The following is a 26550-nucleotide window of genomic DNA, read 5'->3' on the forward strand; positions in this document are numbered from 1 at the left end:
TCAAAGAGTCCTACAAAGATGGTATAACATGCTAAAGTGTGAACAAAACTTTTACAAATGTTATTTTTATTATAATGATTAATCACTATTGAAATGGGCATATACTGTATTTGTTCACACGTTAAATGAATGTCAACATTATAGTTGCATTCACCTTTTCTCCCATGTGTCCCATTAAATCTGTGTCTGCAAGACAGAAACATGTGCATACTTAAAATATTTACAATGCAGTCGATAAAGTAAATTACCAACGTAATTCAGTGAAATAGCTGAGCGTAACAAACTACAAAAAAGTGTGTTCGTGAAGCGAAACAAAAAGTCATGTTGCACGTTTTGTGTTCCGGGACCTTTTCTTTTTTGCAACACATGGAGAATCTCACATTCAGTTTTCGACTTTCAAAATTCGCCAGAAAGAACACTTGGTCCCTAGCTGCACATAAATATCTCCTCCTCTCTCCCTTATGACGGCGGTGCATTTGAGAATCACTCAGCTAGGATATGAGACCTAAAACTGAGAGAACATCACAATGGCTTCGATAGATGCCATTCCCCAAGTAAAAAGATCAATCGGACCTTTTATCGTTACGCGTCTTTCATTGAACGTTTCAATCTTCCAAATACAGACAAGCTGTGAAATTCAGTTTAACCTCCTTTTTCTTAAGTTTGTGCGAGTTTGTGATATGCTTTGTACTCTTTTGAAACGGGTACATCCACTTCTTGCCAACCTTATTTTTATGTGTTATTTTTTTCACCTTAGCTGTATTCTGAGATCAGACAATGAGCAGGTGATGCAATATTGCGGCCTGGCGGACTCGGTAATGTAGTCAATGGTATAAGTCCTGCTGCAATTTAAAACTGCTTATCCGAGCTGAATCCAAATGGGAAATCACTCCCAAACAGTTTTCTCTTATAAGCACTCGTCAGGGCTTAGCCAGGGTGGTGTTCATCTCCTCACAGAGGATGCGCAAATCGCTTTAGTAAAAAAAAGTTGAAGGCCTCATGAGCCATTTGATGAGACGCCAGCGCGCAGGCCTCAGTTTCCTGCCTTCAATTTGGTGGGCACGACGCCGCGGATGTGCATCCACTTCCATTTTCAATATTGCTTCTCCTATCATGACGAAAAAGAATCCTCAAAGACACAAAGCTTTATATTGGAAAATAATGGGCCGAGCGCGGGTCCTGCGCAGGGAAGGCTTAACTAACCGAGCCACGCGGTCCCACTACGCCAGATTACTTTTTCCTCTTTTAGGTCTACGGCTTCGTTCACGCCGCATGTAAATTCGATTTGGTTTTCAAATCGGATCTTAAGGAACGGCGTACGTGCTGTCGTTTTGCAAGGGATAAAATCTGATCCGTTTGTTCGGACAGTGTAGTTAATATCCGTCGCGACTACAATGGTTGCCATAGTAATGATGTCATCGTGAGACTTTTTGAGTATAGCTACCGATCTGGAAAGAGAGGACGGAAAACTGGAAAACATGATGTTATATACCCGTTACATTCAGAACCACTGAAACGCAAATCCAATTTAAAAAAGAAATGAATGGAAATTAAACCTCACATGGATGTTTGTACACATCAGATGTCATGTGTTTGCTGCTCAGGCAAGCTAAACAGCTTAGGATCTGACATCTTGCTGTCTGCCTGAACAAAGATCCATTCTGTTCATCTGCCATTAGAGTCTCTACGTGAAAAAGATGCCACAATGCCTGATCAGAAACGTTTCAGATCCAGCCGAGCAAGACGCTCTACCTCAGACTCTTCATAGGTTATAATTCTGTGTGTTTGAAGAAGGAGCACCGCCTGTGTTTAGATCAGGCTACTGTGAAGATGCGTCGAAACTATCTCGACTAATGGGGCGAGATGTGAAAGGAGGGAGTGTAAAACGCCTGTTTTTCCACCCCTCCCGAGAACAGGATCGGGTCTGATCATCACTAGAGGATTAGTAACTATTCCACCGGGTCCCCTGACATGCGAAATGAGCAGCCAATTAAAACTTGAAGGAGGGGACTCTCGAGCTCCAGAAAAACACCAAAAGTGCGAGGGCCTCGTACATCACCCCAGTTTTCGTGGCTGTGTACTATATGAATCAGGGAAAAAAGCCTGAATGGGTGGCTTTGAACCAGCAAAAAAGGTTGAACTGCACGCCTAATTTGCAGCTTTATGCCAGAACACATTCACGTCAAGCTTACAGGGGGTTGTTACATGAGAAACCAAATTTTGAGAACAACAACAAATGCGTCGCGTCTGGCGGATGCCCTTTAAATGTTCTCTGTACTGGGGACTGCATGTATGTGACGGACAGACAGACTGGATGGTTACTGAATATGGGGGATTTTGCTCGGAGGATGCTCTGCACTTAAGGCCCACCTATCAGAAAGCATTAGATAATTAGCAAGAGCCTTTGCAGAAGCTAAAGCGCTCATTAGAGGAAAGCATGACTCTAGACCACCTACTTTTTCCTAGAACTAGGTAAACAGCCAAAACCTTTAAGCCTATGGCTTTTTGTATGTATTCCAATACAATCTCATAGCAATTTGTAACTATTTTATAAGGTAGCTAATGCGTATGAATATTTATAGTTATATTTGTAGTTATTTTGTATTTCTATTACATTTTGTTCATTTTATACTGTTTTTGTTGCTGTTACTTAAAGGTCATATTAAAGTGATAGTTCACCCCAAAATGAAAATTGTGTCATCGTTTACTCACCCTCATGTCATTCCAAATCTGTATGACTTTCTTTCCTCTGCAGAAGACACAAGAAGATATTTTGAAGAATGTTGGTACCCAAACAACATTGGCCCCCATTGACTTCCAGTGTATGGACACAAAACCACTATGACATTTCTCAAAATCTCTTATTTTGTGTTCCATAAAAGATAGAGTCAAAAACAGGTTTTGTACACCTTGAGGCTGAATAAATTAGGACAAATTTATTTTGGGGTGAACTATCCCTTTAAGGGGAGGGGCTTTATTCTAGCTTTTTTCTAAAACTTTGTACATGTTTGTACAATTTCCATCATCAGAATTCATACGAAATGGCCACCTCGTAAAACACTCAAGTTTTCGTGTCAGATCAGGTTGTGTATTCTGAGTTTGGTGTTGCCAAATAGCTGCTCATTGTTGCAGTTTTATGATGTCACCAGCGTGTTATGATGTCACCAGCCGCTGCTAAGTGAAATGCAAATAGTCGCTCTTACTTTTGTGAAATATGGCGATTTGCCATCTTAACTCGTCTCTAACTCAGGTCTGCACAAAAATTTGTTCTCTGAGAATCGGTCATTGAAAAGGCGGCAGTTGTCTTTGAGTCCTTTTTATACACCTCTAGTTTACATACCGGAGAACGAAAGTTAGTCAAGGTTGTATCAGAGAGCTTCTCTGTCAGGGTCCAAAAAATTAGTCAAATAACGCCATCTAAAAGCCACTTTAGCTGATTTTTCTATTCAGTATTTCTCACATAGCCTTACCTTGAGAGCACTCAATAGTTTGGAAATAAGTGCATTGCTTTGACTATGTCTCGTTTAGCAAGTTAATGCGTGACGCCTATGCGTTCAGGAATCTGCCAAATTCGCAGGCCTCGCCACAGGTGAAGGTTAACGCTTCCCATTTAAATAGCAGAGGTAGGTGCTCAAAATGAGCCTATTGACGCTCGGAAAATTAATTTCTTGATAAGTATGTTTTGAAAAGCTCACCTAAATGCATTGCGTCCATTCTCACGGCCAACATGAGTTTATACACTTACCGCCGCCATCCAATCTCGATTTTGTAATGAGGCCATTGTAAGCGCATGCGTTTAGTTCATTTCGAGGACCCACCCCGCGTGTTTCTGAGTCAATTAACGCTGGGAAAGAGAATGAGCTAGAGGCTAATGGCACTAAACAGAGAGGTGATGTCCTTCGATGTTTCGAATAAAAGGAGAGACGGTACAAATGTCAAAGCAGATGGAGAACGGGTTGTGTACTGATCAAGGTTTAGCCCTCCCTCCTTGAATCGCAGGCTTAATTATTTTACGAAATGGCACACCGCTGATCTCAGATCAATGTAAAAGGCCGACTTTTACGGTAGCAACACCGTGTCATTACGTTGACTGGCGCGTGTGGGCGGGAAATGGCGGCGCGAGCGCTCGAGAACATCAGTGACATCAATCATTGCTTCATCTTGCCAATTAGCGCTCCCAGATATACACGCAGATGAAATCAGAGCTTCATCTAACTGACTGACAGACTGTGAGATCAAGCCCAGCCCCCAAACAGCATCATCAGTGCCAAAACTTTACAACAAGATGTCTGGTTTGTTTCTTGGGCCTCTGCTGTCATTCTTCGGCGAGATTAATATTTTGACTTTTTTTATTTGCCATCGAGACGAAATGGATCTGATCAAGCCAAAGATTCAACACTTTGCGAGCTTAAACATACATATTGCCACACGTTTTGTAATTTACCATCACTCCACGCTTTTCCAGTCACAACGAAAAGCAAGGTTAAGTGCATATGCCCTCCTTATTTCATCACCAGCCTGCCATTGACTCTCTGTTTTCAAATATGTTCGTTGTCTGTGGACGCAGGGCTGTGATACCGTACATGCGCTTTACGCACGACAGATGGCATGGTGCTAGTTCGTATGAATATTTAAAAGATTGCAATTTTATATTTAGGGTGTGGAATAAAAAAGGAACATGCAGACAAAGAATATATTACAGTTTACTAAATTATAAGTGATGGCTGGCTAAATATACAGCATTTCTGTATATTTTGTCATTCATTAAAGGGACACTTTACCCAAAAATAAAACATCTCTCATAATTTACCCATCCTCGACGGGTTCCAAATCTGTATAAATTTCTTTATTTTGATGAACACAGAGAAAGATATTTGGAAGAATGCTTGTAACCAAACAGTTCTTGGCCACCATTGACTACCATAGTAGGAGAAATGACAATGGTAGTCAAAAGTGCCCCAGAACTGTTTGCTTTCCCACATTCTTCAAAATATCTTATTTTCTGTTCAACAGAAAGAAATCTATAAAGCATTTTTTCCTACTATATTATATCATATATTCTGAACAGACTCCAAAGCTAAAGACAGCGAGAATCCAAACAGCTTCACTCATGCAAACTCTTGAAACTAAAGCTGTTCGCCTGTATCGTACAGCAAGCAACCACAATGCTTGTTAAAAGCAGTTCCGTGTAGCACATAAACTAGAGGTTCCATCGCAAGCAAGCCTCCATTTTACTGTCAACCGATGCTCAGCATTGCAATCAGGGATTGTCGGCAAGAGATTAAAAGATATTTTCCTCTTCAGGCGGAGTAAATTGGTTTTGGATTAAGGCTGATTGATTGCCGCGGAGGTATACGGCAGTCTGTTTGAAATGCTTAGTTCCAAACACACAAGTCATTTCAGCCAAGCTACTCAAGGAAATCATGCTAGATGGAATCGATAGATATTGTGTAGCAGGTACCGGTATTGCCCAGGGTTATCATTAAAGGCTTGTAAAAATATTATTCAAAGGTTCATCTTGTGGTTTTTGAAAACGTGCATGTCTTTGCGTTTGGTATTACACTCGTCGGGCGCGGTCAGGTTTTATTGACTGTAAAAGGTCTCTTGTGATGGAAGGTTTAATAGGAAAGCGTAACGGTGACCTCCAAAACTGCAACATGACCTGGAAGCTCAAGTGTCAAAAAAACAACAAAACAATTATTGCAGAAATAAAAAGATGGATTTGGGATCTGTTACCTGGCTTTATAAGAAATACTGTAACTTGAAGCATATTTGGTGAAAGACAAACTAGCTGTAGAGTTTACAGTTACAGGAGATACCAAGCTCATGGTTGTTTCTTGTGTGCAACTTAAAGGGATAGCTCACCCCAAAATGAAAATTTGTTGATCATTTACTCATCCTCACGACATTCCAAACCTGTGTGACTTTATTAATTCTGCACAACACAAAAAGATTGATATTTGAAAGAACATTGGTAGCCAACCAACATTGGCCTCCTTTGACTTGTATGAACACAAAACCACGGAGACATTTTACAAAATATTGAACTATCCCTTCAATCTTTGAAAAACGTAACATTTATTTCAAACATAATGGCATCCTAACGAGCATAATTTAAGTAATAAGAGGTTCCACGGGCAGTCACAGATTAAAACGTACTGAACTACCTACTTAAAACCCGCCTTTAGGCAATTCAGAAAGGCAACAGTGTCATGTTGCTCTTGAATTTTGCAGCTCTCAGGCCGGACCTTCTAAATGAATAGCTGTTTGAATTAAGTAATTTCCATCTATTCCCTCTGCGACAATATGAGGGGACGGCATCTTTTGGTCTGGGTGTTCTTAAACTTCAGAAGTGTCCACCGCAGGCCCATTACTAAAGATGATTCTTTAGACTTGCCGGAAAGAGTCTCTATTGTTCGCTTTAGTTTCTCTCTGCCCAAAACTAAAATTGGTCTACAGGGCAGAAAGAGTGAGGTTGGTACAAAAATTGTCATTAGAAGCTGGGCATCCCTTGACCTCAGCTGAGGGTCACCAACCTAAAGCAATTACTGAGTGTATCTTTAAGGAGAGGCCCTTGTGGTTGTTAGCGCAAAGTTGCACATGTCCTTCTGTGTCCGTCGGGATTGGAGAACTCTGGGAATTAGATTGCGTGTGAACTTGTACCAGAGTCTGCATGTGCTGAATAGATTGTAAGGGCCCGTATGTAATTAGGGATAACCTAGTTTGGGATTTTGAAAAGTGTAAGGAACAGATGACAGGGAATGCTAGGATAAGAACATAAAGGTGGTCCGTAGCCTGCTGAATATCAGCGGGACCACAATTAAGCGGAGCTATAAAGATGGATATAAAATACCACATGGCAAGGCACCTGGAAACTAAAACAAACTATACGATGATCACAGGCGATACATACTAAATAGATCAAGACAGGTCGAAAATTTGCAAAACACAGCCAAACCTGTGATTAGTCCCATAAATGAGAAGTCATTTTTAAAAATAACACTTGTTATAAATAATATTTATGGATATAAGTCTTTTCTCCATGCCAAAGAGTAAGGCCATATTTATATTGTATCTTTACAGGTGAGACACTGAAACTCTTAAAGGAATGGTTCACCCAAAAATGAAAATGTTGTCATCATTTGCTCACCCTCCAAGTTGTTACAAACCTGTATACATTTCTTTGTTGTGCTGAATACAAGTAAAATTATTTTAATGAAGGCTTGTAACTAGGGACACCACTGACTCCCATAGTAGTTTTTTGTCCTACTCTGGGAGTCATGGGTGACCCATTTTTGGGTGAACTATTCCTTTAAGAACTTTAATTGCATTACCCCTGCCCTTCGACATCAACCACTATAGCACATGTCTGTAAAATAAAAGATACATCTGTGCAAACAAAGTGAACTTTATATACATTACAACTAAACAAATCTCAGTATTTGCACTCTTCGGTCGCAATCTACTTCTTACTTCGGTCACAATCTTACTACACTTTTCTTTTTCTATGTGTTTTTTTGCACACTTCGCAAACTGCTCTAGAAATATTTGCCCAGAGATGACTGGCACCACCCCAGCTTTCTCCTCTCCACGTTTGACGAAACCATCTCGTTTTTTAAGTGCAAAAGTGTGACATTCTCATTTCCCTAAAGTGCTCCGTGTTTTAGCACAGAGGATAATTAAGCAAGAGTGGGGAGTGGCGCTGATTGGCATTATAAACGGTACGCCATCGCTGCTCACCGTTCACACCACCTGCCTCCCCCTTCTGCGTGCACGTGCACTCAAACTTACCATCAGAGGAATTATTAAAGATAAAAAGGCAGTGAAAGGAAAGATCCTCAACTGACAGATATTATCATTACAACCTTTTATCAAAAAGTGCAAAGTAGTTTTTATCTATCCACCACCCCACCCTCCGTATGTGTCTCGCTCTCCATCCTTCACTCTTTCCCTGGGTATTTCAGCGGGGAGAGAAAAGCAAAACGAGAGAGAGAGAGAGAGAGGGAAAAAAGGGAGGGAAAAAAGCTAGACTGAGCTCTGTCAATTGGAGTGAGTGCACAACTAAGTCTGGCTTCACTACAAAGGTTAGCAGATCTGACTGTCAATACAGTCAGAGGAATGGAGTCTTAGGGAGGGGAGGGAGCAAAGGAGGTGGAGACACGAAGGTTAGGTGGTGGGGGAGGCAGGAGGGTTTGCTTTGAGAGAAAGAGATACTTTGATATTTTGGAATGTTAGAAGGGTGAATGTGGAGAACTGGAGGTTGGGGATCTAATTACCGGGCCATAATTGGGGGCTAGGGAATAGGTTGCCGTCCTCTCAACTCGCTGCAGATCAATTATGTTAAGAGAACATCTGTAAGTAGAACTTAATGAGGTCCATTAGAGCAACATGCGCTGCCTTCCCTAACGGTGCTTGTCAGCTTCTTGGATGAGTTGGAGTGCGCTACTAACTAGGGACCTGGTGAAGGTGCTTAAATAGGCGAGGAGACGTGCGGGCCGGCTCAGGTCTGTTTTGCTTTGCTGCCGGGGAGGGAAGGAGACTGCGAGAGGAGAAACAGCCATTGTGGGGAGAAGGAGGGGAGTCTTTTAAAGCGGGAGTGAGAAAGAGAGCAAGCGGGGAAGGAGTTGCACTGAGGCGGGCTGAGCATCTATACCCAGACACCTGGAACTTGAAAAAGGAACGGCTATATTTGAGCAACCAACTCTTCTTTACGTGCGGCAACTTTTCCTCGGTACAGTATCTTTCAATCAGATTTTTTCTGACAGATATTCTGATCAGCAGCCTGAGCCTGGAAATAACTGTTTTGTGCAAAATTTCAATTTTACCCCAAACCAGAGCAAATGGGGTAACTTTGTTTTTGTTCAAATTTAGGTTAAGATCTCTGGATAACTATTTTTAGTTTATCTTTCAACTAAATAAGAAAACGAGCTATAGACTTTGTTATGTCATATTGTGAGTGGCTGCGGTGGGTGCGCTAGAGCATTACATTCTATGTAGACTACATTAGTAGCAGAGGTTTAAAACTGGGATTAAGTTGAAGCTTCCGTGAAATGAATGGTCGCTGGAGATGCTCAAAGGAGGCTTAAACCAGAGTAAGAACGCGCAGGAAATATATTTTTAGTCCAATCCTCTCTGAAAAGATGTTCCCTGTGAAGCCTGGTAATTAAACTCCGCTTTCATTTCGACCACAAAAATGAACTCGCGTTTCCGTGCGCGCAATGCGTCCGTCGGATGAAGCGGGGTGGTCGTCTGTCGGATATCCCTCTATTCACTAACGTTATATTGCACCTCTGTGTGTGTGTGTGTGTGTGTGTGCGCGCGCGCGAGAGAGAGAGAGGGTGTGTGCATGCATGCATGAGAGAGAGAGACGCTAAATAATAACCAGCTCTTCATTCTAACGATGTCCGTGCGTGCGCAGCGGAGTCCTGCGCGCTTTCATCCGGACTATTTTGCGCATAGCGCGTCACGTCACTCTCCAACTCATCACCACCAATAATTCAGATATCTTCGGTGAATAATTGACGTGATAATGCGCGAGATGAAGTGGTGGCGGGAGGGAGAAGAAGAAGGGGTTATAGCGTCCCCTACTCTCTCTCTCTCTCTTTCCCTTTTACTCAGCTTAAGCGTCTCCCCCGCAAATTGCATGATTACCAAGATAGCCCGCTTTGAAATAATTCAATCCATGACAAAACCTAATTACTGGCAGGTAATACCCTGTCAGCTTTAATGCATCTCATCACTCATAATGGAAGCGAGGAGCGTTTTATGACCCATCTCATTACTGCTGTATTTTAGGCAGAGAGTGATTGGCGTGGGGACGCAATCTTATAAGCTAACCAACTCTGTTAGTGTTGCCATCAGTCCTCAGTTTCTATATTCTCAGTGAGTCACTTCCGAACTATAAATGACTACTTTTGGGCCATGACAGAAAATAAACGCCTGAGTGAGTATGTGTGTAGGGAGGGAGGGTGGATGGCACCAAAGGCATGTGATTCATCCTATCTCGGCAACATGGGCATCAGGCAGCGCTAATTAGAGCGAACAGGTGTAACCAATGAGTGATGAATAGAGGATCAGGTATGTGCACAGTATCTGAAATATTAACAATAAGCACAGGAGAGTTTAGCACATCAACACAATTTGTCCAGAACTGCATGCACGTTTGATTGTGCAGTCAGCACACCTGAAGCATAAGCGTTTATGATCAAGATAGAGAAAATGTATCATTTGTGGCCTGGGGTATTACTTTGTTTTGATTTAGGCCGACGAAAAGATACCTAAAACACATTTTCACAACAACGTAAATGTTGCAATGTCATTTATAAGACTGTAATCACATACAACGTGGTACAAATTGTGTCATGACGACGCGTGTAAAGGGCATTTAAAAAAATACAGTAGTTGCCCATCTCGGTTTCTGTGAATTGTTCGTGTGATTGAGCTTAAAATAAATTTAATTATAACTGTCTCTACGCTGTTTAATATGACTGTTTTAAATATAAACTTTTATTTAACTGTCCTCAGACAGCATTGTTATTAAAATTGATTAATGTAGTGGAAAAAAACTTAAAAAAGTGAACCCAAACGCTTCATTTCGATATATTTACATTTTGACAAGACTCTGCTGTTAAAATGACTGGATTATAGACTGTATGGGGTGTACTGTACATAAAACTTGAATCAATCGTTTCTGCAGTAAAACTCCTTGCACTCCTTTATGTTATTCTAGCACCACGAAATTGTTGCCCAGCTGCTTAAACAAAGAGAGAGAGAGGGAGAGTCAAAATGTGTAGTAAAGCTCATAGCTTGTTTGTGCGCGTCTCAGTGAGGTGAGCAGTAAATTCGTGTGCGCGCGCCCGTATGCTTGCGCTCGGTTACTCCGGCTGTCGGTAATAACTGAATGACCTTTTCCTCCTCGTGTAATGTCTCACTGGTGAGGGATTGGGTTTGAAGATAATAAAGCTAGGCTTCACTATTCCTCGTTCCTCACTCACTGATAGGCAAGTTGTACTGAGCCATCTCACAATACCCAATATATGACGGCTCGCGCGAGAACACCTGTAGCTTTTGGTGCGAACAACTACTCGTAGATGATCCATGTGGACCTCATTATTTTCAACCTGAAGATCACTCTTATCCGCGGTGCAATGTCAGATTCGTGAACTTTTGCTCCGAGGAATATTGAGTTGGAGTCTGCACGACGGTGCTCTATCCAAAGTAAACCTTCGGCATAACTTGGTCGGGAAGGTGAGTGGGCTGCGCTTTAATTGTTTTGTTTATTGTAAATAAACAATGGGCTTGTTTATCCTTATTTTAATCTGTTTTTAAAACAATGCTCCGGAGTCGAACAAAACAAAAATCCTAACAAAACGATGCTGCGTTTCCTTGTTTTCATGTTAATGCAAAATATCAAAATTTAACATTCGCACTCGATTGCTTGTTTATCTTGACAACACGTGTTTGCATATAATAGATTATTATTTTGTATTTCTGTATGGGTTTCACGTTATAGAAGATAAACAGATCCTGAAATTCCTAATTCGTAGTTTTTCAGTTTACTGCACTTTTTGACAAATCCTGAAAGAGATGTGTTGGCAATACAGCAAGGATTGCGTTTGTGGTTTGATTCTAAAATCCATCTTAAATTTAGAACCAATAAAATGTTAAGCTCTACCCTTGGCAAAAATAAATGTGTTTTTGTTGTATCAGTTCTGTCCGTTCCGGGGTGCCCCTTGCATTTAACTTGGTGCCTTTTACTGCTAAACACATCGAAACGCCTCGAACAGGCGCGATAGGATTATAAGATTACAGCGCGCACGAAGGGGTAAAGCATATGCCTTTGTCATCCGCTGTCATTTGTTCGCCACCACTTGCCTCGCGACGGCTGCTGGTCGATGCAATTTCATAGTCGAGCACTGTTGTGACAAACGGAGTCTCACAGTAGCGTGTGCGCGGCTCTTTCTTTCTCTCTCTCTCTCTCCTCCCGTGTTTTCGGTCGTTGTTTTCCTCGTTTTCACTCTTTTCTCGGAAGCGAGGTGGATTGTTACTTGTAACAAAAGCGAACCTCCCTCGCGCGCGTACAGCTGCTCACTTCACGCGTATCTTTGGCTCGCGCCTCGTCTTGTTGCATGGTGCTTCTGGGAACCGGAGCGGGTCAACCAATGCAGAAAAGGGAGAAAAGTTTCGGTAAGAACTACGTTTTGGTCTCGCTTTGCACGATATCGACGGGAGTGTGGCATGTGTGTGTCTGTGGCTGAGTAGTTTCCAAAGGGTACAGTGGCCGTTTAACGAAACGCACGCGAAATGTGTCTAACCCAATTCAGCTGCGTTTATCTGAAGCGACGCTTCAATGTGCATTTTCACAATTTCCGTGTCTGTTTAATTACATGCATGTCTGCATGCATAATGGTAAATACCGTTATTGTGGTGTGCCGTCGTTGCGTATCATCGCTCCCAACGCGTTAATGGTCTTTTGAGTTAACGGTTTCATTTCGTCGTTTTGCGAGCCGCCTCGAAAATTAGCTGCTCTGTAGCAAATCTTATTGGCCTTTTCCGCGCGCTACGCTGCCATGGCAACAGTAATTAAACTGATAAGAGGGTGAAATGTCAGCATCTCCGGCTCGCGCAGCTGTGATGAGCTCGAAAGGGGAAATCAAATTGGTACTTCGCGCCCCGTGTTTGCTCGCCAGAAATGTCCCCATCAGTATCTGACGAGCAGTGAATAGCATCTCGGGACGTTAGGAAATATCTGAGCGAGTGAGCAAAGACAAAAAAGAAACCCCTGTCCCAGGCCCAGCGGCAGGTTAAAAATGAATTGATTCCATCAAAAAAGGCAGAATTCAGATCAGCAAAAATCCCAGCAGTGCATTTGGGATTACAGATTTGGGCGTCCTTGCTTTTGAATAGAAAGAAGGAGCAGTGAGTTTGTGCCACTGCACAATCGATTCATTTAGGACTGAACCTGATTGTGGACTGAGGGGAGTCGAAAACGAACTTCTTTGGGTTGGTAATGAGAGGCGGTGACTTTGTTGTGTTAACCATGCGAGCTGGGACGGTGCGGATGAGCGGGACAGAACAACGACGGACAGCAGAGCGATCAGCCGTGCTGTCCTCTCACAATCCAATCCAGCCAATTAAAAGCTCAACAGCTTAAAGGCGATAGGACAAAGTAGGGCTCATTACTGCAAACAGTACCTGTCTGATATGCCTCCATGCTGCTTTCCCCAATCAAACTCCTCCTCTGAATCAACTCGAAATAAGGCATCATTAAAACGACAGAGGGGTCGCGGCGAGCTAAGAAAGAATATTTATTATAATCATTATTATCCCTCACCTCTTTTTTATCGAACGTTCCTCCGTCCTAATGAGCGCGGTCCTATAGCAGAAAGAAGTTGTTCCACAGTCTAAGCCTATGGTACTGCATCAGATATTTGCTCTAGGCTATAATTATGACCCTAGAGGGATAGGCTACCTGCTGTTCCTTTCCCTGCATTGTAATGCTCAGTTGAATTGAAACAATTTCACACCTGTCCTCAGTCTTGCTAATTGGTGCTCCGTCTTGTTTATTTTCTGCGAGGGCCAACTGCCACGCTTTTGGCGAATCATTTTTGAAAGTAATTATCGTCAAGGCCGCATGTCGAAAAGGAAGAAAGGAATGCTCGCTTTATCGCACGGGCAGAGCAGACGCTTAATGTTTCTTCAATTGTGTTGACATGCACAAGTATCCAAGAACCAGTCCTCAATTCTCCTCTACTAAACATAATACCAAAAGTTTAAGAATGTAGACAGATTCAAAACATGTCGTGTCAAGGCTTTTTAATCTCAAATTCCTCTATGAATGTATTTCAGCGGGACAACACGTGGCGGTGACGAGCGCATTATAACTATCCCGAGGGAAGTCTTCAATTCAGACTGAGACACTCAATTTACCACAGCTGAGAAAATTCTCAGTGACCCTCTCACTCAAAGCTCGCAATTTCTCACCGCTCGCGCTTTCGGCGTATACGTTAGGTGGAAGCTATGGCTCTGACAGCTTCGCCTGCACAAGGTGAGAAATGGGGACTGTCGCAGCAGCAGGACAATGGGGCGGAATCGGGCGTACTTATAATGTAGGACAAAAACTTTTGGGGCCGGGACAAAGGAGAGGATCGAGAGCTAGCATGGGGGAGAGGGGTAGAGCTTGCGCTCCTCTGTATGGCAGGAGAATACTAATTACGGGCCTTCAGCATGAGCCCACATTGTCTCCACTCTACCCAACAAAGCCCTTTAACGCCCTTTATCGGGCTGCACAATGCCGGCTCTGGGGGCAAGCTTTCCCTAGCCCCTCCTCTAAAGAGGGGGAAGAGAGGGCGATAGGAAAGCGGGGGTCAGAAAAATAAAGAGGACGTTAGCTAACTTCTTGTTAGTGATTGATATACTGTATCGGCCAGGCCGTTTTCAGCATGACCTGCTCACTTTGCCAGAAAAACACATTTGAAAGATGTCTAACTGGCATCTACACCGTTGAAAAATCTTTATCGGTCAACATCTTGTACTTTGATTAATTGTGTTTTAAACTGTGGATCTTGTAATAAAAACAAGATGCAATGATTTATTGCGAAATCTGGCAACACAAAACCGATTCTCACCGTTCTGCCGTTCGCTTTGTTTTTCACAGGTATACAAATGCTCTCCGTCCAGCCGGACACCAAGCCAAAGGGCTGTGCCGGCTGCAACCGGAAAATCAAGGATCGCTACCTGCTGAAGGCCCTAGACAAATACTGGCACGAAGACTGCCTCAAATGCGCATGCTGCGACTGTAGACTCGGAGAGGTGGGCTCCACTCTCTACACCAAAGCCAATCTCATCCTCTGTCGGAGAGACTATTTACGGTAAGGAAAAAACCATCACTTGTTTTTGCCATTTGTACTGTAACGCACTCCAAGCAATAATACAGATACGGCATACTGTAATTGCCAAAACATACAGTGGGGTCCAGAAGACTGAGTTCACATTGAGAATGTGGAATTTGAAAAAATAAAGATGATGAAAGGTGACAGTTTAAAAAACATGTTATAGACCACTTTGCAAGATGTAAACACTGGTCCAGAAGCACCTCCAGTTTCAGTTTTTCTATTGATTATTATCATTTTAAATCTTACATTTATAATTAAATCTTAGATATTTGTTTAACATTTTAAATCTGTTATAAATATTACGCTATTTTGTTCAAACGGTTGTGTAGTGTTAAAGAACAGAAACAGGAAGTTCTACTGGACCAGCGTTGTTTACGTCATCCAAAGTGGTCTATAGAATAAAATCGGCTTTTGCACACCAAACAGGTCTGAGTTCTGAAATTAATTCTGGAATTCACGGTCATTTTTTAGTTAAACTTGCCATTCAACTTGTTTTGCAGACAATAATATGCAACTAAAAACATTGCAAAATAGAAACTATTTTCTCTAGTGGTCTCAGACATTTGCACCCCACACATTCCGTGTCACATAGGGACATTTAACTCCTCGCGTTTTTATATTTGAACCCAAAAATAGCTGAATCTGTACTTTATTCACAAGAGACATCGGAGGGCCTTGCTTCAAGTACCGTGTTTGGACACATAAAGCCATACTGCTTTTAACACTGGCTTTAATGGCTGCCCTTAACGCCCAGAGTTCTCCCATGCTGTTAGATATCCTTTGCTCTTCATAATAGAAAAGGAGCTCAAAGATCTTTATGAGCCTATAAACTGCTGCCATTTCTGTGAGCTTTCAATGAATTCACTTGTTGGATCCAATCAGCACACTGAGCCTTGATAGAAGGGCATTGTTTAGCAGAAGACCACCCTGGTTTCTGTTCAATCACCTTACCTTTGTTCACTGATGGAAGGGTTGCCTTAGAAACCCAACCTCTCAATTCCGCGCTATTCTGTATCTGTGTCACTTTGTGAGCAAACAAGCATCGCCGTTTTGATGCAACAAGTCTATACTGTGTTGCAATTGCAACACGGGAATACAAACAATTTTCGACTTTACCTACTAACAGCAGGTCGGTTTAATCTCTTATGACCTCGTGGTACGCCCGGTCAACTCCTTAACTCTGAGCCTATTAGTTAAACGGCTTCACGTGTTTGCCCTAATGAGTAAAAATGAAAGAACACTTGAGTGCTTGACTGAGGTCACAAAGCAGAACTCCATGCGCATGCGAGTTAACCCATGTAGACGTGTCTCAGCGCGCACGTATATAAAATTATATAAACGCAGAACGGGACGCTCCAGGGAGTCACGGCATCGTGAGCGTGCTAGAAGCTACAGTAGGCGCTTTGAAATGGCACAGTTCATTTAATTTTGGCATGGGCGATGAGAGAGTCTCCATTAGGCGCGGTACACAAGCAGACGTTGGGGAAACGCAACTCTAAAGCATTGCCAGAGGGCCAGAGGCAGGCTGAGATTACCATCGCACGGTAAGCCTCATTGACTGTGCCGTGCAAAACCGCATCTTCATTCACGACGACACTCGCAAGTTTGTGCCCGAAACAACAGCAGAGATGAGATGGATGGCATTAGATGTGTCATTAGGAAATGGCATTTTGAATTTCGTACGTTTGTGTTTTAGGAGCACAGTGGTGCAATACGGCAACGGTCTGCGCCAGATGCGACAGATAAGAGCATGCACATGTGTATTTTCTTTAATAACGCTTGTAGCTCAGACCAACAGCTTGCATGCGATTCTTCGTCTTTAAAGTTCAAGGTGACCGAATTGATTCCATTTTGGGCGCCATGTGGTCTTCTTTTGCTAGCAAATGAGGGGCAAATATGGCCCAGCCCCAGTTCTTCGAATCACATCTGCAACTCAACAAAAGAGAAAGCAGTCTCCATTGACAAACCAATCAATCGCCACTTCTACAAAGCACTCTCAACACTTGATCTGATTGGATCGTTTCCTTATTTATTTTCTTAAATTAGTGCACCGAGATGAGAGATAGACTTAATCCCTTCGCCTTTGTTCCGTGTTCCATTTCGGCTTTCTTATTCCAAGTAAATTACGTCGGGATTTATTATACAAGACTCCCACCCCCACATCCACACAGAATCAATCCAGTCCTGTTTAGCAGTGTGGCATATTATTAAGGCTGACATAACCAGGGTTAATAGAATTCTTCAGGGGTCTACAACCATGAGCGATGCGATCCCACCAGCTGAGAAATAATAATCCCTATCGCAACACACACGAAAACAAATTAAATAAGGAAAAGAAAGAGATTTATGCCTTACCAGACCTGTCTCATGTAGTACGTTTCATCAAATATGATGTGGGGTGGAAGGGAGAGGCCAAAATTGTTTGGTCTTGGGTTGTCAGCTAGCGGGGAGAGAATATCATTCGATTCATATACAAAGCATCGAGAAGGTAATTATTGACGGAGAGCGTTATCGTGGCCGGCTCGATGCTTGTATTGCACTCAAAATACGGGCAAATGGTAGCGCCTGTCATATCAACAAATGATTCTTTGATACCGCGCGGACATCTCCATTGATGATAAAGGTAATAACTGCCGTGGCAGTGTTTATGCTGACGCACTTGCATTTTGCAGCGGGGAACGATAAAGTTAAAAGGTCCAGACAACAAAAGAAAGCGAGTCGTTTAAATTGAGAAACGGGCAAAAATGAACCCTGTCACAGCTCGCAGACAGAAAAGCTGGGGAGAGGAAATCTGTTAGGCATCATCTAATGGAAAACTGTAAATTTTCAGGCATCCATTTTAAAGACAGCACAGGGTGACCACTTATTTATTTATCTATCTATTCATTCATTTTTTTAATCCAACTTCAATTTTCCTCTACAGTGGTTTTACTAAGATTGTAAATGCAAGCAAACTCGGTGCACAGTCAACATGACTGGATTTATTACCGTTATGGAAAGCTGGCTATCAGTGAAAGATAACCAACATGTAAAGCATGGCTTGGTTTGTAATAACTTGTATTTTTTCCCTCCTCCCCATTCAGGAGTCACTTTGTGGTGCACATCTACCGTGCGCTTTATAAACATTTTCTGAAGCGAAACATAAAAATGTATCTTTCACTTTTTCATGTTTGCATCCGTCATGCTGCAGTCCGATTGTGTGTGTTTACGTGCATGCCATATGTTTATCTATCATGCTTTGGGTCGACAAAATGTGAAGAATAATAAGTAAAATTGTGCAGAGTGAAACGTTTATTCGATTTTTCACGTTTCGTTTCCGATACGTAAAATTATAATTAACAGGAAAGAGATTTTTGAAGGATGTCTGTAATTGGAAAGTGTATCGTGCAAGATTAAAAATGCATTAAAATCTGCAAGCGGCTTACTGTACATACTTTAGAAAAGCAAAAAAGTGCACCTCTAATGCAATCTGTGATCGTCCATGTAAAGTGAAGTCCCGTCGCCCTTGAAAACATGCTAAAGCGTCACATTTGGGTCCGTGCCACCGAGTACTCCAAGTCACCACCTAAGACAGAGACAAATTGTTAGGAAAACTGCAGTATGTAGACCTTTATACAAACTGTGTCCAATCAGCTATTTTATTTTAATCTATGTTCCGGGTGCCGTGCAGGTGTGCACCACTCATTTTTTTGTCTTCTAAGGGATACTGCTTACACCGTCCTTGTTGTAAACACAAAGAGGTCAAAAATGTAGAACTTCTTAGTTCACAAGTTCCAGTGCTCTAGTTTACACCCTCAGCTGATAAGTGCAATAATTCTCTCGTATAAACACATTTACTGTACGCTGACGTGACAGTGAAATAACAGTGTTGTCTGGTTAAGGTTGGTCTTCCCGTCGGGACAAGCGCAGCGCAGCCTGCTGTAGTTTGTCATGTTTGCTCCTCACAATGTTTTTGAAGCGGGCTGAAAGATCGAGGCCATCTCTTGTTCTAATGACCAGCGCAGATGTTCACAAACACTGCAGACCGAAGGGCATTAGGCAGGACTTAGGTGATGTGTACGTACAGTGCATCCCTACAGTAACCTCAGGTGTACATGCACCAAAGATGCATTCTAATTGGATAAACTAACATTTGGAGATGTTCAGATGATTCATCACTTCGGGGTTGTAAATTAGTGACATTTTGTACTACCGCCATATGTATTTATAGAACAATGCACAAAGAACTATCCCCCTGGACTAAATCTACAATTTGTAATAATGTTTCTATATTCTAAAGAAGAAGGTTAAACTAGACAAATAAAGGAGAGGGCAACGTTTCTGTCTGAATAAAGAATTCGGGTGGATACATAAATAAGGTGACAGAAGAACAATTAGGACTACAGATGCACACCCTACACAATACTGCAGACGCAGGTTGACTGAATATAAAACATTAAGATTCTTAATGAGGCCGTGTTAGTTTCGTTGGCAGCGTTATATCACGCTGACAAATTTCAGGGTGTCAGGGGAAACATCTGCAAGGTCGGCCTTTTGAAAACACGCCGCACCCTACATGAAGCTGTTTTCTGTAGGTGCACCTGTGCTGTAATTGTTTTTCCCCTTCTGTCTCTTAAAGAATGGATTTGCTTAACAGTAATAAAACAGCGTAGACAAACTTGGTCACTTATTATAATATCCTTGTGGCGTAAAAAGTTTATTGTTGGTTTTAAATCTGATTGTACTTTAACACAGGACGTTTTTCAGACAGTCTGAACTCTTAACAGCAGGACAATTTTGCCGTAGCAGACATCGTTCCGTACTTTTTAAAGCGTTCACTGTAACCCACCAGGATTTTGGGAAAGGCAGATCGTGCGGCCTTATGAACTCTGGTTCTAAAAGAGGAATATTGATGACTTACAGAAGGTCGAATCCGTTCAGAGAGGTGCTCGAGTAAGAGTGGCCCTTACTACTGAAGGATCATGGGCACTTGAGGTGCAGATTCAGAAGGCGAACTGTCTCTCAGCCACGGATTGTGCTCAGTCTCGACGGCACTTGTTAAAGCAAAGCACTCAACATTTACAAAAGGTCTCTCCCGATAAACATTTTAACGGCTGTGTAGCTTCAGACTCTCTCTTTTTCTCCTTTGTCTTATTAGATGATTCCTTACCATCTTCTGTTGTTTTCTCCTAAGCGTCTGTACTTGAGAAGAAGGTAGCAGGCAGGTTTTTGTTATGAAAGCAAAGTTTGTCTTGTTATAAAAAGGGCAAATGTTGCTGACAAAATGCTTTTTTTTGTAAAAGCTTCAGAAGGGTTGTTAAAGCTTCATAGAAGGGATAAGACTGTATTGCAATCCTTTACAGTGTTTAGTACAGTATACTATATCCTTGGAAGTACATGTATAGTTTTAAGTCTTCATTTATTGATCACTTTTACATTTATCATCTCTCTCTTTTTGGCATGTTTGTGAAAGCTCATCGTTGTGCTCATAGTGAGTCGTGAATGACTCCTAAATCAAATCTTTTCAGTTTGAAAAATCTTGAGGGTAAAATGACACATTTTTCATACAGATTCTCCCTTTAATTTGACAGCAACAAATTGCGCTGGAAACTGGGATGCTTGCAAATGCGTAATTTACATTTAAATGTAAAATTGTGTTCAAAACCCTACGCAGGCCCTAGGAAGTTGGCGAAAAGAAATACTACGCTTACAGGCTCCCATCTAAACAACGTTAAAGATACAGATAAAAAGTTACCGTGCCCGCCCATTGGTTGTATTATTTGTTCCCCGCGGTGTCCTGTATGATTCCTAACCCCTTGAGGACACACAGCAAGTCTCTAAACAGCAGCGGCCGCTCCACCGCCACAAGGTGAACTATTCCCCGCTGTGCGTTATTATTAATAACTGTCATCCAGAGGGGGTCACCCCCGACCACTCCTTGAAAAGAACCCAGGGAAAGGCAACTAGGCCGCAGCTGGGCGCCTTGTAAAACAATACCCCCCCTTCCGCTTCCCCAGAGGAAGAGTGCTTAAGGCAGGAATAATGCATGGGAGCGGTTGGGGAGTACGGCACGGCCATGTTTCCAGCCGTGAAAAATTAAGATGTCACCACCTGGCACTGTTATGCATACCTTTTGCCAGCGCGCGATGCTATCTGTTAGAGCGGGACAGGCCAAAGGCGGTACGTTTCGTACGTCTCCTCCTCCATCTATAGTCACGAATTCCCAATCACATGCTCTTCACAACCATTAAAAGATTTTCAAGAATAGTGTGCAGTTAGCAAAGGATAGTTTGTATTTGCATATCCTTTATGTCCTTTCAACCCTGTGTTGTGTTGTTTTGTTTTCTTGTACAAAACACAGATCTTAGGAAGAGGTCGTAGGGAAAAAAGTACCTTTTACATTTTGCGTAACATCTGATTTTGTGTTTCACAACCTTAAGACAACATTAAGGTAACTGATGACAGAAATCATTTTTTTGTGTGAATTGCCCTGTGTAACAGATATGTTTTGCATCATGTGGCAATAAATGTGAGATTTCCTAAGACGAAATACAGTATTTGTTTGTTATATAAGTATAGCTGAAAAAAGTGTGCAAAATTAAACATTCAGCATTTTAGCATTAACATTCGTTTTTTTAATAGTGGATGCTGTCGTTGTCCGCATAGCCGCATTTCTGTGGTCAGAGTAATTCCAAATAAGTGTTCCTCCAATCTCCCTCCACCACTTCTAATCCAACAAGTTTCCATTAAAATGAATGTTATAACTGAAAACAGGGTACCGGAGATGTGTGTGGGAGGATAGTGACAGCAATTTATTTGTGCTCACCTCTTTTTCCGTGTACTCTCACTTTGAATGCATTACAAATCCCGCTTTAATTTTCTCCACTGTACCACATAGACATCTAGCTACATCACTGCAATCTCTCCAAATGAAATTGGTTTTGGAGAGGTCAGAGTTCAGTGCATCGGTCTGTGTTATGATTTCCATCTAATCTGGGAGAGGACTATAAACACCTAATCCGTCGCCCTACCTTTCCCAGGCACCGCTGCACACTTGTGCCTGCATTTGGGAACCTTGTAATAAGTCGAGTAGGGGGGACAGAGGGGATGATTTCAAGTTGTATTTGTTTTGTGGATTTATGGGCGGCAAAATGTTAGATGGCTGCAACTGATAAAGGTAGACAAGGCAAAATTAAATGTCTGTGTTGACCTGGCTACTGATCTTAAAGGAACAGTTCACCCATAAATGACAATTCGGACTTCATTTACTCACCCTCAATTTGTTCCAAATGTCTTTGTTCTGATGAACACTGAGAAAGATATTTGGAAGAATGCTTGTAACCAAACAGTACTTGGCCACCATTGACTACCATAGTAGGGAAAATTGCTTTATACATATCTGTTCTGTTGAATACAAAAGAAGATATTTTGAAGAATGTAGGAAAGCAAAAAGTTCCGGGGCACTTTTGACTACCATTGTAATTTTTTCTACTGTGGTAGTCAATGGTGGCCAAGAACTGTTTGGTTACAAGCATTCTTCCAAATATCTTTCTCTGTGTTCAGCGCAGGATGGACAATCACAATACATTAACGAAACGGGGTTACACTTTATTTTACAGTGCCCGTGTTACAGTGTAATTATACATTTAAGTACTGAGTAATAAAAAGCAACTACATGTACTTACTATAGGGTTAGGGTTAGGATTAGGGTTTGGGTCAGGGTTAGTTACATGTAATTATGCATAATTTATAGTAAATACTATAGTAAATACATGTAACATGCGTAACAAGGGCACCGTAAAATAAAGTGTTACCCGAAACGGCTTTAAAATATTATGCAGACAGACATTATGTTGTATTCATGACACCTTACGGTAGCAGGTGATACATTGTAGGACCGCTGGAGCTAAAATTGTGGGCCGGGGAACAACATCACGCAAGCAGAGGTACATGTACTCTTACAACACGGCTACCTGCTGAGCGTGATATTATCTGTTATTGTCGTAACACTGGAGGAAAGGTTTTTCCACAGCGTACTGTACCTGCATATTCCGGCGTATTGATTTCTGTTATTGTAGCTTTTTTCTCATTGTATATGCGTACAGTTCCCCAAGTCTCAAATTCTCCATCAACACAGCAGATACAAACAGAGCTTCTTGATATTCACAACATTGATGTTACCCACATCCAATGACAATGGACTAGAAGCATAGCAAGTATAGTGGGTGCTCAACTGTAATACCACGGTGATAGTCATCAATCCTCTCCTAACCATTACATCAGGCATCTTATTTTAGTTTGAGCTCCTAAAAGTGTGCACAAGGCTATATTAAGCTTGAATCACCTTATGGGCCTAATTTTTGATGAGATGATCTTCCAGAAATAGTCATCGCGATACATCTCGTTGTCGAAAGCGCTTCCACAGGCATTCCGACCATATGGGCGCTTCATTTTTCCCTCCCGTGCTCATGTCGTTACATTCATTTTCACAAACTACGCCTGTCACTTAAAGGCGGGATTTCCGAATTACACTTTAGACAACTGAGTCGGGCCGAGTACCAAAACAACCTTGTAGCCAATCAGCAGTAAGGTGCACAGGACGGACATTAGCAGAGCCGAGCGCTGACGAAAGCGAAAGATGGGGGTAGGGGTGTGTTTGTTTGTTGTGATTTGAACATCAACAACGGCTAAGAGAAATCGGATACCCCGCCTTCAATGGCGAAATTAAATCCTGCACCTGCTGACTGGACTCCACGGAGCTATCATCCCTTTTAAAAAACCCAACTGAACTTTCTCCGGCACACATTTAGGCGGATTTCTTGCAAACCATTTGATATCCTTACTCCACCGAGATTAACCTTTATGCCCTTAATAAATGGTCTATATTGACATCAAAGGAGCTGGCGCGAGGACTTCTGGGAAGAGGACTGGGGGATTCCTGAAAGAAGCCAGGGCCCGGCTCTCCTGCACGAGAAGCCTTAATCTGGGTTGAGCGTATGGAATTTACAGCTCCTCTTTGTCTTTTTAATTAAACCCGAGCACAGTTTGGAGGTTGTTTGACCTCTCCAAGCCCCCTCTTTGTGAGGATTGCCACAGGTCATTTCCATGCATATATTACCACATTTTAGTTCCTCTCTGCCTCTGGTGTGTCCATGATCTGCTTGGATTTACAGATTAAGCTGGAGGTGCGTCTAAAGAAGATCAGCCACGTATTTTAAACGCTGCTGGAGGAGAAAGCTAGAAGATCAAGTATATCATTTTAGAAAGGCCTTGCTGAGTATTAACCGAGGAATTTGAAAGACTTATGCTTTTAATTGCAAAAAGGGCTTGTTTTTCTTTTTGATCTTCAATTTAATTTAAAGAAGCCTCGCTTCGACTCTGATGGCACAGCTGCGCTTGGCGAGAGGGGGTGCCACCGCGTCTTTGGCTGGCATCTCCCCTCCGCCGGCATGCGAGAGCGCGATAACCAACCTTGTCGTTTGACACGCCGAGATATGCGAGCCCTTCTGCCGCTCCCAGAGCTTTGGCAGACACCGATCGGCTTTTGTTTCCGGGTTCTGTGCTCAGAAGACAAACCCCATCTTGGCTCCCAACACAGCCATTTGAAAACCTAGCGCCTCATTCTCCAACCTGCAGGTGCAATCCCTCCAAAACCAGCTGCTCTTGTACCTGTGATAAAGCGAGAAACCCAATTCTGCAAACAAAACAGAAACAGATTCCCTAACGAAAAATCATCCTCTGAAGCACTGCCTCGCATGGTCTGGTAGCTTTAAACTATTCATGGCGAATGCGTACCGTAGCAAAGATGCAACTACAAAAAAAATCTTGCCTTCAGGTATAAACCCTATTTGTGGTGTATTGCTAATTCTCACAAAAACCTACACGCCATTCAACTCAACCCCAAAAATATATAGTTTCTCCCTCGTGTTATCGGCATTCGAGTGCAACTGGTAGTCGGCAAAATTGTGAGCTCTTTAAAGTCTCAGCTCTGTCTGGTTTTCTTCTTTGAGATTGTATTGTTTAAGGCGTTCCCACTCCCCCAATCCTACACTTTCTGAAAAGTCAGTTTCTCAACTTATTTAGTGCAGCTGGTTCGGTCCTTATTCCAAGCAACTCTCTTCTCTCTGCCACATCTCTCACATACAAGTTTAACAACCAAACTGAACAAAGCAAAACTAGAGCTCAAACCGTGAACCTTCTCTAAAATGCTAGCTTTAGGGCTCTGTGTTATTATGTATGGGTAAGCCAGGTACAGAACTCCTAATGAAGCCCACTCAGGAATTCCAGATGCATCCATCTATCTCACCGTCTATGACTGGCAGCTCTACGGACCTCATCAGTCGGCTACTCTCGCTGACAATTAGACTGCAGTTCGTGAGGACGGGCTTGGCCTCGGACCCTCAGTCACACCCCTTTTGTAATGGGACTTTTATGGAGATGAGGGGTGGATGCCGGAAGTGTACGGGAAGGGGAGTACAGGAACCTCCAGATGGTGATTGGTCCGTGTCAGCCCCACTTACAGGGACTTGATTTGGATTGGGGCCACGGTGCTCTGAGCGCGCACACGCGCGCAACCCCTGAGCGACTTCTCAATTAGTGTGCTGCCTAGCGGAACTGTGAAACGTCGCTGGACGCTCCTCACCTCAGCTCCAGGCACACAGCATCTGCCAAAATATCTCATATGATCACATGGTCAGGCTTATTTTGCTGTGGATGTTACATCAATACACATGCTTCTATCGAGAGCAGCAGAGCAGAGCCGTGCCTGACTGAAAAGTGCAGTTGCTAAACTCGAATGCATTACTCTGAGAGCGTCTTCCAAATGGTTGATTAAGAAAAAATATTTGATTATCTAGACTGTAATTGCTGTATCAAAATGCGGCGCTCCTTATAATTTACGTTGAATAAAAAAAGGTAATTTTTACTCCGTATCAATGGCGTGGGTGAGAGCAGTCAGACCTGGTTGCTGAACTGTGCTTCTGTAAAATGAGATGTAAATGCAGCCGTTTAAACGCCTTGACTTATTCATGAGAGAAGCAAAAGAAAGGAAAGAATGTAAATGAGGCGCTCGCGGTTGCCCTTGAACTGGACACATCCACAAACAAGTCCATCTCACCAAAAGAATTAACAACTTTATTAAATCATCTACAGTGCAATAGCTTTTGTGGAAATGTGACAGGTGCTTGATGCGCAACTACTGTATCTCAACATTTTTTCATCTTTCCTTCTTTTTTGCTTTCTTTCTTTCTTTCTTGCTTTCTTTCTTGCTTGCTTTCTTTTGCTTTTTTCTTCCTTTCTTGCTTGCTTTCTTTCTGCTCTCTTTGCTTTCTTCTGCTTTCTTTCTTGTTTCTGTTGCTTTCTTCCCTTTCTTTCTTTCTTTGCTTTCTTTGCTTTCTTTCTTTGCTTTTCCTTCTTTGCTTTCTTTCGCTTTTGCTTTCTTTCTTTGCTTGCTTTCTTTTCTTTCTTTCTGCTTGTCTTTCTATTCCTTTCTTCTTTCTTTTCTGGCTTCTTGCTTTAATTTCTTTGGTGTCTTTCTTTCTTTCTTTCTTTGCTTTCTTTCTTTCTTGCTTGCTTTCTTTCTTTGCTTGCTGTCTTTCTTTCTATCTTTCTTTCTTTCTTTCTTTGCTGTCTTTCTTTCTTTCTTTCTTTGCTGTCTTTCTTTCTTTCTTTCTTTGCT

General features: G+C 42.2%; 1 protein-coding gene across 4 annotated transcripts in view; it reads left to right on the top strand.

The window, feature by feature from the left end:
- Positions 1 to 8120: 8120 nt before the first annotated feature.
- lmo3 (LIM domain only 3) overlaps positions 8121 to 26550 on the top strand; it is a 40074-nt gene continuing 21644 nt past the window's right edge. The window contains exons 1-2 of one of the 4 annotated variants that reach the window (XM_057324695.1): positions 8121 to 8354; positions 14657 to 14870. In XM_057324695.1, the coding sequence (XP_057180678.1) occupies positions 14665 to 14870 (206 nt within the window). In that variant the 5' untranslated portion in view covers positions 8121 to 8354; positions 14657 to 14664. Of the gene's footprint in view, positions 8732 to 8772; positions 11248 to 11817; positions 12187 to 14656; positions 14871 to 26550 lie in introns of those variants that run through there. The other 3 variants (XM_057324693.1, XM_057324694.1, XM_057324692.1) reach the window with 3 other exon arrangements.

This window comes from Triplophysa rosa, linkage group LG24 (assembly GCF_024868665.1).
Source record: "Triplophysa rosa linkage group LG24, Trosa_1v2, whole genome shotgun sequence".
NCBI classification, from domain to species: Eukaryota; Metazoa; Chordata; class Actinopteri; order Cypriniformes; family Nemacheilidae; genus Triplophysa; species Triplophysa rosa.